Source organism: Lampris incognitus, chromosome 17, assembly GCF_029633865.1.
Source record: "Lampris incognitus isolate fLamInc1 chromosome 17, fLamInc1.hap2, whole genome shotgun sequence".
NCBI lineage: Eukaryota > Metazoa > Chordata > Actinopteri > Lampriformes > Lampridae > Lampris > Lampris incognitus.
The window spans coordinates 23,945,247-23,961,799 of record NC_079227.1 but is presented as its reverse complement, the minus strand read 5'-3'; the positions used below and the strand labels follow the sequence as shown (position 1 = coordinate 23,961,799).

Sequence of the window (16,553 nt, the reverse complement as noted above, 5' to 3'; positions counted from 1 at the left end):
TGATGTAGCTGCTGTTGCCCAATGCTGCACAACTGACTCTGGGAGTCAGTTCTTGACACATTTTTTCTCGCTCTCTCTCTTTCTCCCATCTTATCGCTTCCCTCTTTTCTTTCACCTTTTTTTTTCTTCTTTTCTCTATTTCTTTCCTACTGTGTACTCTGTCGTAGCGCATTGGCACAGGCACAGTGAATGTGATTTCCCCCACCAGCCTGCTGCATTGCAGATAGAGATGATGAGCACACAGTCTTATAATTGAAACACAGCTGAAAAGAAGAGGGTTACTGTTTTTGTTTGGAGGGGTTCAAACTTCATTGGACAGTATCAACCACTAACCTAGTTCATTGTTGACAGTTGAATCCGTAGTTCCCCCGTGCTGCCCCCACCTCCCGCCGTTCCCATCAGGGCCAAGCCTCCAGCATTCTCAGCTGCCACGCTCTCCATTTTGGGAAAACCCATGTGGCTCATTGTTGGTTCCACGGTCAGAATGACTCATTCACTCCGCAGCACTCGCACACACACGCGTACACAGATGCAACACGCGCCAAGCCACACATGTTTTAGCCAGAGCGTTAGCCACTACTGCTCACAAAGTGCTCTTATCTGAATCCAGAAAAGACAAGGTAAGGTCAAGTTTGAGACACAGAATGGGTCTGAGAAGTACTCGGTCAAGGGCTTGCGGGCCTTCTTTATCTCTTCTGGAGTCACGGGAGGGAGCGTAATGTTAGAGGTTTTGGGCTGCATGGGAAGAGGATATCACTTGGGACAACCATGCTCTGACAATCACATCTTTTCCTCCCTCTTTGACACCTATTGGGTTCCAAGGACCAAACAATATTTCAGGTACAGTTACAATAGAATTGTAATTATTTACTCTTACAATAATATAGACTTCTAATAGTACCTATAGAGTTGCTTTTACTCCAAAAGAATAAACTCGGGCATATTAAGTAGAGCAGCTGTAAATGGTTGCTCTCCTCCTCCTCTGAAGGCCAGTCCATCTCTTCGTCTTTACTTTTTATTCCCTTCACATTATCTATCTCTTCTCAATCAAGACTGCATTAGCATGGCTTAATGCTAGCAGCATACCCTGTTAAAGCCTTTTTTGAAATGATAGCAAAAATGATTCCTGCGTCTCTCACTAAGGTGGTCTTGATGTGACGACTGGGGAGCGAAGACTGGCCTTCTTCAGCCCATCGGGGCGCCCCAGGCCTTCAGTTGGTTAAGTCCCTTAATCTGTCCTGAAGGATATAAGGCCTAGTTCAGTGTTTCTTTTCTTTTGCCTCTCTGTCCTCTGACCCAGCTGCGGGATTTAGGTGTGACAGAGAATCAAGTCCTCTGCCTGCTCACGCCGGTAGCCTTCGGTTCCATTTAAGATTCAGTGATCCTGAGAACTGGCCCTGAAGTGTCAGTATGGTGTGAACAAGCAACAGCCAACGTCAGACGGCGTGCTCTCCATGAATAAGACATTTGTCTGCTGAGCTAATTAATCCTGAGAAGGGCCGGATGGCATCTGCCTCCTTGCCGTGTGACAGACGTTGAGAGGAGGAAATTTTAGGACGGAGAGCACACGGGCTGGCTTACTCCCTCCAATATGAGTTTACGAGTCTGGAACCTGGGTAGTGGAGCCTGACGACTGCCTCAAGACACTGGCGGGAGTTGGTGCTGTTCATGTGTGTGTGCATACATCCATGGGTGTCCATACTAATTGTATTTCTTTTTTTCTCTCCTTCCCTGTCTCTCTCCCCTTCTATCCACTCTCTTTGCTCTCACTCTGCTCATACACTCTTTCTTTCTATTTTATTTTATGTTCCCTGTTTCTCTCACACACACAAACACATGTCCACAGCTACCAGTTCAGCCCACCTAGAGGACCTTGCATATCTGGATGAGCAGCGACACACTCCACTGCGCACCTCACTGCGCATGCCCAAGCAGAGCACCACCTGTGGGCCAGGCCGCTCCGGGCAGGACCTGAGGGGTAAGCAACAGCCATACACATAGACACTCACACAGACATGCACAATGCTGCAAATACGCATACACAGAGACAGCCACCTCAGACTTAAATGTAGTCTGTTTTTAATTAATTTCCTTAATTTGTATATGTGTGTGTGTGTGTGTGTGTGCATGTGAGAGAGACAGAGAGACAGAGGGAAAGGGAGAGAGGCACTAGGGGATTGTATAATGTGCACTTCATCAGGTTGTCATTGTTAAAAGTTAACAGCGCAAAGTTTAAAAGTCTGGATCACTGAATGTTCAGTTGGCGTGTGCTTCGCTGCACAATCTTCAAGTCTGCTAAACACTGAGCACCTTCATGACATGGTAAACCTCCTCCAAAGTTCCAGCGGGTCAAATGGCTTCATGTCCCGCGCCCATTTTTCTCTGTCACTTAGCCACTAATGAGAGCCATAATTGCAGCCTTGTAACATCCAAGCAAATAGAAATAAGCATCCCCATGTGTTTTAAACACTTGTTAAGTCCCCACTTAGCTGCCGCGAGTGCGCTCTGCTGAGCTGTGATGCGATTCCTTGGCTCAAGGCAGCTAGCTGTAGACAGACGCAGAGAGAGACAGGGAGAGGAAGTGAGGAAAGGGGAAGTGCTATTGCCCCTGAGAGTTTTACTACCACTGCCACAGCACTTGTTTCAACCTTCTTCCTCTGAGGGCAGCCGAGTGTGTTTACAAGCCACCCGACTGCATCCTAGCATGCTTCCTGCCTCCTCAGATCAGTGTCAGAGCCCCCCTCGAGTGCACCGCTCATGCATTTTCTCCAGGAGAGTCATGGAGTGTGAGAGGGTAGGACCACAGGAGGAGGCAAAAGGAAAACAACTTGCTTGGGGAACTGGGTTTCTGTGTGCAGAGACACAAATACAGGGGAAATGCAACTTTTTTTTTCTTTTTTCTTTTTTTTAGATTAGAGTGACAGACTGGGGGGGGGTCATTGCTCTGTAAAATGGCTGGTGTAAATGTAAGGTGAGTAATTTGTTAAACTAGGAACAATTTGAAACAGATTTGAAAATTCAAATATCATTGCTGAAATAAGGAGGGTTGTTATTGTTGTTGGCAGTGAATGTTAGATATGCAGCAGTTAGGGGAAAAGAAGATGACAGGGGCAGCTCTCTCGTTGCTATTTTTTTCTTCCCAGCCCCTTTTGATGCTGCCTGGGTCGTCAGGGGCCAGAGCAGTGGTACTGTTTTGATGGCGCATGAGTCAGACAGTAATTGACCACCTTCACCTTCTTCTTCTCCTTTGTCTTCTTTTTCTTCTTTTTTCTTCTTCTTCTTCTTCTTCTTCTTCTTCTTCTTTCTTCTTCTTGCTGCTGCTTGCCTTCCTGCCTGCTCGCCTCTAAAATGTACCACCCACCTTTTCTGTTCACTGCAACACTCCACCACAAGAACAGCACACCATTTCTTTCTTCAGAAAGAGAGGCTGGAGATACCGCCAGTCTTTCTTTCTGGCTCTGTTGCTCTTTGCCCCCTTCCCTTTCTGTCTCTCGACCTTCACTCTTCGCCACAACTATATACATGCACAAACACACAGACAGATACACAAACATGCACAATAGGGTTTGTGATAATCAGTGCTTCTTTGTTTTTTGGATCGTAACCAAAATAGTCTCTAAAAGTCAGATATGCACTTTAATCAGTACTATTCACTGTACCAAGCTTAACCATATGTAGACGTAAAGGTAACATGCGTGTACCTGTCAATAGAACCAGTATACATACATTTGTTAGAATTACAGTAAAAAGTAGGCATAGATTGAGGAAGGTGCATCGCTCTGTCCTAGTCTACAATGTTTGATAGTAGCCTTGACTTATGACCAGTCTCAATCATGTCTCCAACAAAATAACTGAAAATTAGTATCAGATAAACACAATATGTATATTCTAGCTTAGACCCAGCATTTTAGGCCTACGCAATCATTTCCCACACTTCTTTCTGCCTATAGTTTTCCTCATGCCTCAGTTCACACCCTGTCTCAATATGCTTAAGACCAATGTGAGAAGTAGCTTGACAAAATCACAGCGTTAAGATACAAGGAGATATTAAAACAATGTTGGCTTTGAGTTTGTATTCTCCAGGGGCCTCGTTTATGAATGCTCTTATGCACAAATTTATTCTTACGCACTCATGAAACATTTTAGCTCTCAGGTTTATCTCAGAGAAGACGCAGAGCCTGGGTAACTCCTGAATTTATTCACCAGTTGACTAATATTGATGTCTTTGTAGGCCTGGATGACTGCTAGCTGCAAGAGGTAGATAATGGATTTCAGGGGAAATAACCTTCAGGTCGTGCCAGGGTTCCTGCATTTCCTGGAAAACCTGGAAATTTATCAAGTAATTTTCCAGTCATGGAAGATACCCGGAAAATGATCGGATCGATCAAATATCCTAGAAATATTGGCGTCATGGAAAATTGTAAAGTTAGGTTATAGAGTTGTATTTTTACCTGTTGAGACTGCTTGTTTTTAGCGCAACTTTTAACTGAGATCACACATTTTTAGCCATATAACAACAGTGCTTGAAGTTTGGGGAAGTTTGGAAGGTATGTTCAGTGACCAGCTAAAAGTTACTTTAAGTTAGTCCACTTAAAGCCTGTGAAGGCTTTCACTTATAGTTAATATTAGATAATTTCACCTTCAATGAGCAACAGCTTTCATATATATCCAAGCAAAAGTCCTGGAAAATGATTTCTTAAAAAGAGTGCGAACCCTATTTTTGCCACTGTCTGTAAAACAAACTTGGGGGCTACAAAAATCCCATGAGCATGTAAGATCAAATTTGTGTGTCAGAACATTTCATACCACAGAGTTCTTGCAGGGTTTAAAGTCCTGTATAGATGTACTTTTCTCATCAGCATGGCAGCAAGGCAAAATTAATGAAATTTTGGAAATAACACTTGACATCAGAAATAAACCCATTTTTGTTACATAACATTCTTCAGCCATAGTGAAGATGGAAAAATTTAATGAAAATTTAAATCTGATCCATTGGCGCAGACTGCATTTCATTAGTTTGCCCTCAGTCTATTTTGCAAGTCAAATCTACTTGTGTTTCAAATTAAACTTTTTTTTATGCAAGGTTACGACAACTTAGGGCCTGCCCACTGTGAGTCTACTCTCATTGTTTAATATTGGAATTTTAAGTATTTGTCGGTCTTAAATCTGGTCAGATGGTGTAGCTGACCAGACACAGAAAAATTGTAGCACAAACTTTGACAAACACAGTCACAATGAAACACACTGGTCAGATATAAAAGTCTCTTACCTTACCTTACCTTACCTTACTTTACCTTACCTTACCTTACCTTACCTTACCTTCTTATCTTACCTAAGATAACCCTCGGCCATGTTGCTTGCGTTCGTCCCTCTCTACCTCCCCTCCTATTCTCCTCAATATCTTCATCCATATGCCCCTACTCTTTTGCTACACTTCCCCTAGCTGCCTCTCTTCCATCTCTCGCCTCCAAACCCATTTCTGTTTCCTTGCCTCCCATCTCCTCACTCTAATGCCACCCTCCCATCCTCTCCTCTTTCCATCCTCCTCTCCTTCCCACCTCCTGTCCTCTCCTCCTCCCATTTCTTATCTGATCCTGTCCTCTTCTCCTCCTATGTGTCTCTTCACTCCTCTCAAGGCTGTTCAGCCAGTGTGAGTCATCCTTACCTAGTGAATAATTAAAGCGTCTGAGGCTCTCTCTCTCTCTCTGTCTGTCTGTCTGGCCATTTGGGATGGGGGGAGGGGGTGATACCTCGCTCATCCTTGCCTGAGGGGGAGTGTTAGAGTGTTATAGGTAGGATTATGTGCACACACGCAAGTACACACACATTGCCTTCTCTCTCTGTCTCTCTCTCTCTCTCTTTCTCTCTCTCTCACTGTGTCACACTCTCACTTACACACTTAAATGCGCATGAACACGCACAGGTCCCACAGTCCAGGAAACGGCTCCCTCAGTTCCTACTCACAACATGGCAGCCATGTTTTCCAGGAATACCGCTCACATTGGAGCAGTTTTGACTCTGTGACTAAACACAGTTAAAGGGGTTTTAATATTTTCTGTCATCGCGTAGAAGATTCTCGTTTATGTAGGGTACATTTTAATAATTACACAAAGGGGAAAGGAGCTTTAGGGGCACTGTTGGCATTCAGTCACTCCTGAGATACTTGGATTTGTACCATGGTCTGGCTGTGGGTATTTAGCCTGTACTGTACTTTGGTGGTCTTTAGCCTTGTAAATGGCAGGATCTTCCTTCTGGTTTAGCATATCCCATTACCGGTACTGCATCAGGGTCATTCTTTCATGGCTTTACAGCAATGGGAATAACAGAGAGAATAGTGCAGATGAGTTGCTCAGCCCACCAGCTCCCTCCCTTGACCGATTGTGTTTGTGAGTATGCCTGTGCATGTGTTTGTTTTCTGTTTGTTGACTAAGCACGAATATAATTTAAGCAAGGAGTATGGATGAAATATCATATATTCTACTGCAGTGGGTATGATGTAGCCCTATACTTTATGCAATAAAATGCAGTGCTGGCTTTGTGCTCAATCTAAACAGAGAAAAGCTTTTCGCTCAGTTCCAGGTAAATCTGCACTTTTCGCTGATTGCACATATTATGCTAAATAAAAATATTCTCAAAGTAATCATTCCATTTTTTTTCATTCAGCTATTATGATTAGCCTTGCTGGGAAAAATATGCTTGCAACAGCACTTTGTACATGAGGTGAAAGAATACATAAAGAGCAATACCAGCTCATTAGATGGCAGTCTTCTTAATCAACACTCTTAAGCCAAGTACAGCAGACACACAAGGCTCTTATGCAACCACATTCACTCGAACCCCCCTCGGACATATGTGGTAATATTCACTGTACAGTCATTTCTACCAACACACACACAGGCCTTACACTTTTTAGGCATTTATACTATGTCACTAGTCCAATGTACCTTAGATTTCCCACAGCACAACCTCGAGTAGTCTTTTACTGATATTTTGCGAGTCAGTGTGTAAGCATGCAGCAAGATTGCAGTCATGTCATCATGTAGGAATCCTCACAAATGTGAGGTGAAATGTCATATTTTGCATCATAGTGTTATTTACATTTTCCCCAAGAAATTTAATCTTGATCCATGTGTGATTCTGTCTTATTAGTACCTGGCTGTGCATGCCCACCTCTATGAGCCTCTCGCTCTCAATAGAAAACACAGTTGAGACTCAAGCCATGACTCTGTGGTATCCTAAACTGTGTCGAATCACTACTTAAACTAGATTAATCTACTTTTCTGGAGATTGATTGATCTTGCTTGGCACAATGGAGCAATATGTCAGTAGAACCAATTAGTGTCCCAAAAGTGCTAACCTTTCCCAGCGTGTGCCTCCCAGACGGCCTAAAACAAATGCTCGGTATAAGTCAGAGCATTTTAATTAGTAGGAGACCCTTGTCTGGTGGTTCTCCTTTTTTTCTGATATCATAAAGTGCTTATGCAACTGCTGCTTCCTCTTTTTCATTGAGCTACACCTTAACCTGTGCTCCAACACACCGCTCACCACTTTCTGATTCTTCCTGTCCTCAACTTCTTTTTCTTCTCTCTCTCTCATTCCTCTCTGTCTCTCTGTCTCTCTCCCTCTCTTTATTTGCATATTCTATTCTATCCTGTTCTATTGTGTTTGTCTCAGCTTCCGCTAATAACACCCATGCCTGGCAATCGCAGTCACGTAAGTTATTTTACTTTTCACCTGTTACTTCTTGCAGCTTGCTTTTTTTGCTCATGAGGGCCCTGCTTTCGACTAGTGCTTTACAAGTCAAATGGTTTTCAGTCAAGTGACACAAAACACTTCCAAGCTAAGCATTTAAGTCATTCAGGGATAACACATACTCCGAACTGAGTGTAAGGGCATGATGTTTATATGACATGCTACATGGAGGAGGAACGGCGTGTTGTTACTCTTAGACTTCAGATTGATTGACATGAGATATGCAGAGAAGTAGCAGACTTGATTTTGCTTGGATTTTATTGCCATCGTTTACTTATTTCGTCAATGGTTTTTGATACTCCACATGTTCTGCTGCAACTCTGTCCTCTGAAGGAATTTAGTTTAATGACTCCCCCTAGTGAGTAAAATAAACAGCCTCTGCTTTGAAAATACATACAAAAAAAATACTAATTTTTTTTTCTTTCAGTATTGCCCATTAACCTCTCTTACTAATGACTATTAATACTCACAGTAGGTAGCAATATAAATATTCTTTAGTGACGTATGTATTCATGTGGAGCTGTATGTATGTGTATGTACAAATGGGCTAAATGTATATATGCAGCCATGTCAGAGGCTGTAAGTGTATGGATCTCTGTATGTTACTATGATTTGCATTCAGTAAACAAATGATAGGCGAGGGAGAAGGGTGGCCCAACGGCAAAAAAAGCTACACCACATATATGTGTCTATGGGGTGTAACTGTCATACAGATAACCAAATATTTGTTTTTGACACCACAGTGCGTTTTGCACCCTATCGACCTCAAGACATCGCTCTCAAACCCTTGCTGTTTGAAGTGCCCAGCATCACTATGGATTCTGTCTTCACCGGCCGCGACTGGCTGTTTCAGGAGATTGACGCCCACCTCAATAGCTCCAACGCCAGCACTAACCGGGGCATAGTGGTGGTGGGCAACATCGGCTTCGGCAAGACGGCCATCATCTCTCGCCTGGTGGCACTTAGCTGCCACGGCACACGGATGAGGCAGATTGCCTCTGACAGCCCCCAGGCCTCACCCAAACGTAGGCACCCACTGCGTGTGTGTGTGTGTGTGTGTGTGTGTGTGTGTGTGTGTGTGTGTGAGAGAGATTATTTCCATTTGCATAACAAAATCTAAATATGTTAAGAAGTGTAACCAGCTTTTACCTTAGTTCCTGATTTTTGAGCAGAATTATGTGTAAAAGAATCCTGAATATAAGATTTGCCAGAGTCATGAATGAGTGTGTTGCGATGTGTCCAGATGGGGAGGGGCTCCCTCTCACTCAACCCCAGCCCTCTCATGGGACCCTGGGAGGAGGAAGCTGTCCCGGTACCCCCGAGATGAGGCGACGCCAGGAGGAAGCCATGAGAAGGCTGGCATCTCAGGTATCAGACACACTCACACACAAACACACACACAAGAATGAAACTTTCAGTCTATCTTCAGTGACAGGGCGGTTCAGGGTTGTACGTTTCCAAACGAACAGGTAGAATGTTTGTGTTCTATAAATGGTATGTCTTATTAGATGGCACAGGTATTGGACTACATTTTTACTGATGCCATGCTGTGCTCTCTCAAGGTCCTCTCCTCCTGCTGAGTGCTGTAGGTTTATGTTTAAATTGGAATAGATACACACATTCTGAGTTTAGATTTAGGCAGTAAGGGCGCCTGTTGTGGTGATTTCTATGTGAGATTCCCGGCTTTGTTCCATTACCGGAAGAAAACCAGCCACTTATGACTACTGTATGTCCACCTCCCAACGCCTACAATCTACCTTTTCTATCACAACCGCGTAGAAAAACATATCTATCTGCAGAACAGATTGTTTAAGTTCTGAGCGGACACAAGCATTTTGAACAGAGCAATGTGTTGAATTGAGCAAGTTTTCTGTTACGCCCCACTGTGCACTGCCGCGTTAAGCACCCCTTTCTTCTTCTGCCTTTCTCTAGATAGTAGTAGCAGGTACGTTGTATAGTTTTTTTTTTTCATGGAGGAAAGCTGACTTTTCTCAGGTATTGGGTGTAAAAATAAAGGCTTCTCTTTGTTGTTTGGTGTGAAATTCTCAGCCTTGGCGCCATTGTTAATTAAAAAAGAGAGAGATAAGTATAAAAGGCTTGTTATGCGAGTTCATTTTTCAATTAGCGACAATGCAGGTGGTCAGATGTAACCCGTGATGTGTTCCTACGAAAACGGCTCCACGGAGCACAGGCGTGAACAGTGCTCGGGTTGCGTCAGGAATTCTGATGCGGTCGTACGCCTGCTGAAATTCTACTTCAAAGAGCTTCGCATCCCTCAAAAGCTATCGTCGACTCTCGCACAAAGTTTTCCCACAACTCTTCTCCGTCACAAGTGTACGCTAGTGCAAATGTTGTTGGAGCTACAGAATATTTAACTCCTCTTAACCTGTCTGAACTGAAGACCTGTTTGATGTGCGAACACGTCTTTCTCCTTCTCTTTCTCTTTCTCTTTTTCTCTCTGCTGTGGCGCACCCCCCCCAAGTCCCCCTCCCCTGCTGCTTAGCCATCTGCATCCCCAGTCCCAGCCTGATGCATTATGCAGATGTGTTTAAAAAAGAAAAAACAACTTTGCTAGAGAGCCTCATGAAATATTTATACCTGCAGAAAGCTATTTCCCAGCCAAGCTATTAGATCTTGTTAACTCTGTGCATTAATAACCGAGCTCACTCCCTTTTTCACCCCTTTTGTTTTAGAGTCCATCGTGGCCCAGAAATTAGCATTCCATTATGATTTGTTTATGTTGTTGTTGTTTTTTTCCCCCCGCATCCCCTTTTCATCCCCTTGTCCTCAACTCTCTGAAGTGTCAAGAGGCGGTGGCGGGTGCACATCAAAGTCTTTCTGAGCCAAGTCCCAACGAGGGCTTAGCCACACCTGATAGTATTTTCTAATTGGCACACACCTCCATCCATTCACCTTCACGCTACTATTCGCAGGTGGCACTATTTGTGGGAAGGGAACAGTTTGACTGTTTATTTATTTATCCATTTGCGTATGCGTTTGTCTAGGTGAATAAGTTTGCAGTTCTGGCACATGAATTATGGTGATGGTTTAACGCTTGACTCCTTTGGGCCTCAGTCATCTTCCACATAGACATGAGCCAACTTAAAATCAACTGCTTTGTACAACAGGAAGCAATGAATTATTAATAGCTTGAACCATGCAGCGAAACGAGGAGTATTATGTTTCATTATACCACAATCATCCACCGTGAAGATAACTCAATCCCAAATGAGTAGTAGCAGCAGTTATGATTATAGAAACTGGTTTCTCGTTGACAGAACGCCGAAAAAATGTTATAAATGTGTGTTCTCTACAGCCTGCAAAGTAGGAGTGGGGCAATTTTACCCTCAGGCACTGATGAACCGTCAACGCTTGCTGACGAACTTACCTTTTTGAGTGAACGAGTTACTCTTCACACCTCTCTCTCTCTCGCTCTCTCTACCTCTCTTTCTCTCTCTCTCCGCCCCCAGGTGGTGGCGTACCACTACTGCCAGGCAGATAATGCTTACACCTGTTTGGTCCCGGAGTTTGTTCACAATGTGGCGGCCCTGCTATGTCGCTCGCCCCACCTTGTGGCCTACAGGGAGATGCTGCTGAGGGAGCCACACCTACAGAGCATGCTCAGTTTGCGCTCTTGTGTCCAGGACCCCCTGGCCTCATTCAGGAGAGGGGTCCTAGAGCCTCTGGATGCACTTTACAAAGGTGATAAACTCTTAGAGAATCCTTATTAATGCTAGCTCTGTTGATGTCTTTCCTTTATAGCAAGGCCCTGTTAATATATTAGGCCATGTATAGCTCTGTTTCACTGAATCTGAATGTTTGATAACACCACTGTTTACTCTAACATAGTCTATGAGTCACAGGTTTTAATCTGCATAGGTTATACTAGAGTGAGAAATTCAATTAAACTTATTTGTAAAAGTCTCATCAAAATATTTTATGGTCTCTTGATTTGTTTGCATCACATGGATGTGTTTTTAACTGCACTGGTCAATTTGCCCCTCATGATATAATTAAACACAGTAATACCTATTAAAGAGTACCGACAGATATTTCAAAGAACACTGACACTGAGTCGTGTTGATGTGTCTTATGATGTCTGTTTTGTTGCAACATAATATTGCATCATGCCATTGAAAATGCAAATTACACAAACTGCTAATATGCAAAGTCTGAATCCAGGAACTCGCCATCTGCCTAACTTAATGTGCTAGCCTTAACCTCAAGCTGCAATTCGCTCAGCGAGTGAAAGTGGCATATCGGAGAGGGGGCTTGATGTACTTTTTCAGGGCAGCCCACCAATGGAAGCAAAATAGCACGATATTGATATAGTTTTATGAGACTCTGTCCTCGTTGTGTTTCAGAGAGGAAGATCAGCTCTGAGGAGGACCTCATCATCCTCATTGATGGTCTAAATGAGGCAGAGTTCCACAAACCAGACTATGGAGACACCATCGTCTCTTTCCTCACCAAAACCATTAACAAGTTCCCTCCCTGGCTCAAACTGGTGGTCACTGTCAGAACCACGTTGCAGGTAGAGGAAACAACTTTGATATATTGATTAATCCATTGTTAACAATTCCACTTATTTTGATTATTTCTCTGCCGTTAGCCTCCTCTAAGTGTTTTATTCATTTATCTTTTTTAAAATCCGGCTTGAAAAAGGCAGTGTGGGGAGATTTCTATAAAGGCTTAACACGGCACTGTAACATAATATTGTTATTGCTGCCTGCTAAAAATGATTCATTTTAATATCTTAGTCAATTACGGTTATAACAAAATCTTAGATTTGTTATGAATATAGAAGTCTCATTTTGCCCACCATTATATTCACCCCTTCAGTTATTTCACTGAATACTTGCCTATTTAAACTTTGACATTTTGGCTATTTCTTCTCTTTTCAAGTTCCATTTAGGTTAGGAAGCTATGGTTGAAAACTGCTACACAAATAACCCTGATCTGTTTGCCCCTTGCAGTCATTGATTACTGTATAACTATCAGCATCTGTATGTCTTTGCTTCATTGTCACGCATACAAATTTTGTATCTTTACTTTAACAGTAACGGTAATAATTATCACATTACACAATACCATCATCAACATCTTTATTTGTGTCATTTGTGTGCTTTAAAGCAGAATAAAAAGAAAAATAATCAAACCATGAAAGAAAGAAGCGGACAGACTCACTAAGACAGGGTAAAATAGGACCGTACATGGAGAACTGACTTTTATTTACTCTTGGTTCAGGAGATCACCAAGCTGTTGCCGTTCCACCACATCTCTCTGGACGGCCTGGAGGAGAACGATGCCATCGACCAGGACCTGCAAGGCTACATCTTACACCGCATCCACAGCAGCCCGGAGATCCAAAACAACATCTCCCTCAATGGCAAGATGGACAACACAACCTTTGGCAAGCTCAGCACCCACCTTAAGGCCCTGAGCCAGGGCTCCTATCTGTACCTCAAGCTCACCTTTGACCTTATCGAGAAGGGCTACCTAGTCCTCAAAAGCTCAAGCTACAAGGTTAGTCTATCTAAGTAGTTAGGTTTTTAAAATGTTTTTAGTAAATCTTTATTTAGGGACTGTATTTTGGAGAATGATAACATAGGAAAGGCAGAGTTGGGATTGCCTCTTGTTTTTGCCTGTTTTTTTTGTTTTGTTTTTTTTTTTACCCCAAATCTTAAGAGGGCAGTACTCCAGCAGCACTTGTAGTATATAGAACAACTTTGTCATTAGACCAATGCATTTTGGCTTGTGGTCTTCATCAGGGTCATCCCCAAATCTTGCCAGGAGTTGTGATCTTGTAGTTATGTCATTGATGTGATATTCAACATTCACTGTACTTTGATGTACTAGTAGCAACATCTTCACATCTGTTGAATACTGCTTCCATTCTGTGAGCACATTCCCTATGTATTTGATCTATATCATATACCTTGATCTAACATGTAATAACTGATGGTTAAGGTTTATCATTAGAACAGAGTATCATAAATCGCTGCTATGAGTAAATAAAGTTTAGCTCCTGCTGTGGTTAGCGCAGTTTATAGTCACCTTTTTTTACATCCCTGTATTTTTAAATGCTTTGAGCAGCTGTAAAAAGTGTTACATAATCTAATTTTGTTAACTTGGAACTGCGTATGAGGTAGAGTCTGTACCCCACGCCTTTTTGCATAATAATCTGTTTGAATTGTTTTTGTATATTCACGGTCGAGCACTTTGTCCCCTATTCCTAGATGTTATTGATTTAATTTCCATTTATTCCCAGATGCATTACGTAAACAACATTCACAAGCATTCTCCTGCCTAGGAGAAAGCTTGGAATTGTTGAAGGGCTGTTGACACACTCTCCCAGCACAATTCATTATGTATGCGCTGTGTATATGCTGATGTAGCATTCCTACTTGTATTGTCTCCCTCACAAGGTGGTCCCGGTAAACCTGGCCGAGGTGTACCTGCTGCAGTGCAATATGCGCTTCCCTACCCAGTCGTCCTTTGAGCGGGCGCTCCCCCTACTCAATGTGGCCGTGGCCTCCCTTCACCCACTGACAGATGAGCAGATATATCAGGCCATCAATTCTGGTTCGCTGCAGGTAGGGATGCTGAAAGGCAAAACAAGCTCAGAGAATCTAGGTTTGTGATGGCCTGCTAAGACCAGACTTTGCACGGAGAAATTAGCACGTCCTTAATTACTTTTTAGAGGCGCCACCTTGAGCCGTCAAATCAGTATCTGTGAATTAAAAGCAACCTTCTCCCAAAGCTTACAACGAGAGTAAGAAAATTCTAATGTGTGTGACCCATGGAATATATAAAAATGTAAATTCTGCTTACCTTGTCACTAGGCTCAGTTTTTCCACAAATGCTAGGACACATTTCTTGAAACCTTCCACCTTTTTCTCAAAACTGTAAATACATAATCCAATCTTCAAACTGCATTCACAAAACCTCTGACTCCTCTGGCAAAATCAATCACCTCAAAACCACTTTATCTCTGCTCAAAGTCAAACATTGTTTTCAGATCACACACAGCCAGTCAATATATATAAACACTACTGAACATTCATTGCTCACTACATCAAAAAATTGAAAACGGTGTTCAGGGCATGTAGCTACAGATTAAAATGTTTACTGTGTATAATTAACGCATTTTGCATTTTCATAAAAAAATGTATATTCACAACTTAGTACAGTGAACATATTGTATACTGTAAATACTGCAAGTAATACAGTATTGAATGTCTGCAGTATTCAGCACTTGCATAAAAGAACAGTACTGCAAAAAGCCAAAGGACAAAGAAAGAAATCTAAATGAAAAGCACATTTATTACAGTACACTAAAATGCTGCGCAACTGCAAAATCAAAGTCGTCGAGAGATTCATTCTGCCACAGCATCACGTCTTTGTGCTGAGTCGGGCCAGAGGACTTTATCTACATCACAGGCAACCTTCTACCATGCCAGGCAATGGGGTAAAAACCCTCTGGGTGTGCCGGTTCCAGCCTTGACAAGACTAGCTCGTGCCTTTCTGACTAGACCAAGCTAGTCAGAAAGGCACAAACTGAGGAAGCCTCTTGGATGAGAGGCGAAACGTCTTCACGGATATATACCAAGTCCAGTTGCACTTGATTCAACTCCTTTGGATAACCATGACCTGGATGAATGAGAACATTCACAGACAGCCTTGACAAGACTCCACACCTATGTCACCACAGACCAAGTCCATTGCCCGTTGGAGATTTCCCCTGGTATATCCAGAGAAAAACTCTTCTATCGGGTTGAGGGAAAGGGATTATGGTGGAAGCCAAAAATTTACTATGAATCACTAGTTGATGTTGAACCACTCCCGTATCCAGACACCACAGGGAAAGCTGACATTGTCCCAAACCATGGCAAGACAGGGTGCCCCACCTGCTCACGATCCTGCTGCTCACGCTCAAGCAAAATATCCCAAAGACCACCCAGAAATGTAAGGAAATGTTTGGTGTTATATGGCCCCAAGGTGACGTGACAGTGGCGAACCCCATGACGCTTATGGCTGCACATAGGTCTTGTTGCCACCACGCCGGCCAGGGACTTCCACAGTGGTACATTGGCCAATTATGTTCCTGCCTCTCCTCCTCCTCTTCCTCCTTGTACACCACGCGTTACATGTACTCTTCCTCCTCTGCCTCTCAGGTTTTTTCCATCCATTGCTGGTATCAACATTCGACTCGTGTACTCTGAACTGGCTTATATTCTCTTCAGTTGGTTTAATCACAATACAAAAAAGTGAACAATTTTGAGTCGTTGTGTGTAAACAATGACAGCTGTGTTGTGGTTGTGTTTAACTTCTGCTGCTCTGCTTACCATTTTGCAACACAAGTGCGTCACAGTGCAAAATGTGTTTTAGTGAGCGAGAATGTGTTTAAGAGTTTCGCAAAAAGAGTGAACGAGATCTGCAAATTGTCTCGAAATACGTGAACGTTGTTTAAGGTTTTGCCAAACGAGTAATTGATTTGATAAATGGGTTTAGGCCACTGAGCATTTGGTTCAGAGAATGGGGTTTAGTGTTTTAGCAGTTGTGAAAAACTAAATTAATCATCTTCTACTAATTGGTGACATGAACAAGATGTACAGCCTTGAGCTAAGACAAATGGCAGAACAACTCTAGAATCATAGCGTGACCTTGGTGACGTACACAGAAGTGTAATGGAAAAGGGCTCTTGTGCTTAATGGCACTAGTGGGTTCATGTTTTTGGAAGCCAATTTTCCAAGAGGGGATCTTAATTCTTAATGGGAGGTTGGCAAGAGTGCACATTT

General features: G+C 42.8%; 1 protein-coding gene across 1 annotated transcript in view; it reads left to right on the top strand.

The window, feature by feature from the left end:
- tanc2b (tetratricopeptide repeat, ankyrin repeat and coiled-coil containing 2b) overlaps window positions 1-16,553 on the top strand; it is a 179,095-nt gene that overhangs the window by 146,279 nt on the left and 16,263 nt on the right. Inside the window, exons 10-16 of the mRNA XM_056297127.1 lie at window positions 1,847-1,978; window positions 8,496-8,777; window positions 8,996-9,120; window positions 11,223-11,454; window positions 12,117-12,286; window positions 13,000-13,278; window positions 14,181-14,348. Of these exons, the coding sequence (XP_056153102.1) occupies window positions 1,847-1,978; window positions 8,496-8,777; window positions 8,996-9,120; window positions 11,223-11,454; window positions 12,117-12,286; window positions 13,000-13,278; window positions 14,181-14,348 (1,388 nt within the window). The remainder of the gene's footprint in view (window positions 1-1,846; window positions 1,979-8,495; window positions 8,778-8,995; window positions 9,121-11,222; window positions 11,455-12,116; window positions 12,287-12,999; window positions 13,279-14,180; window positions 14,349-16,553) is intronic.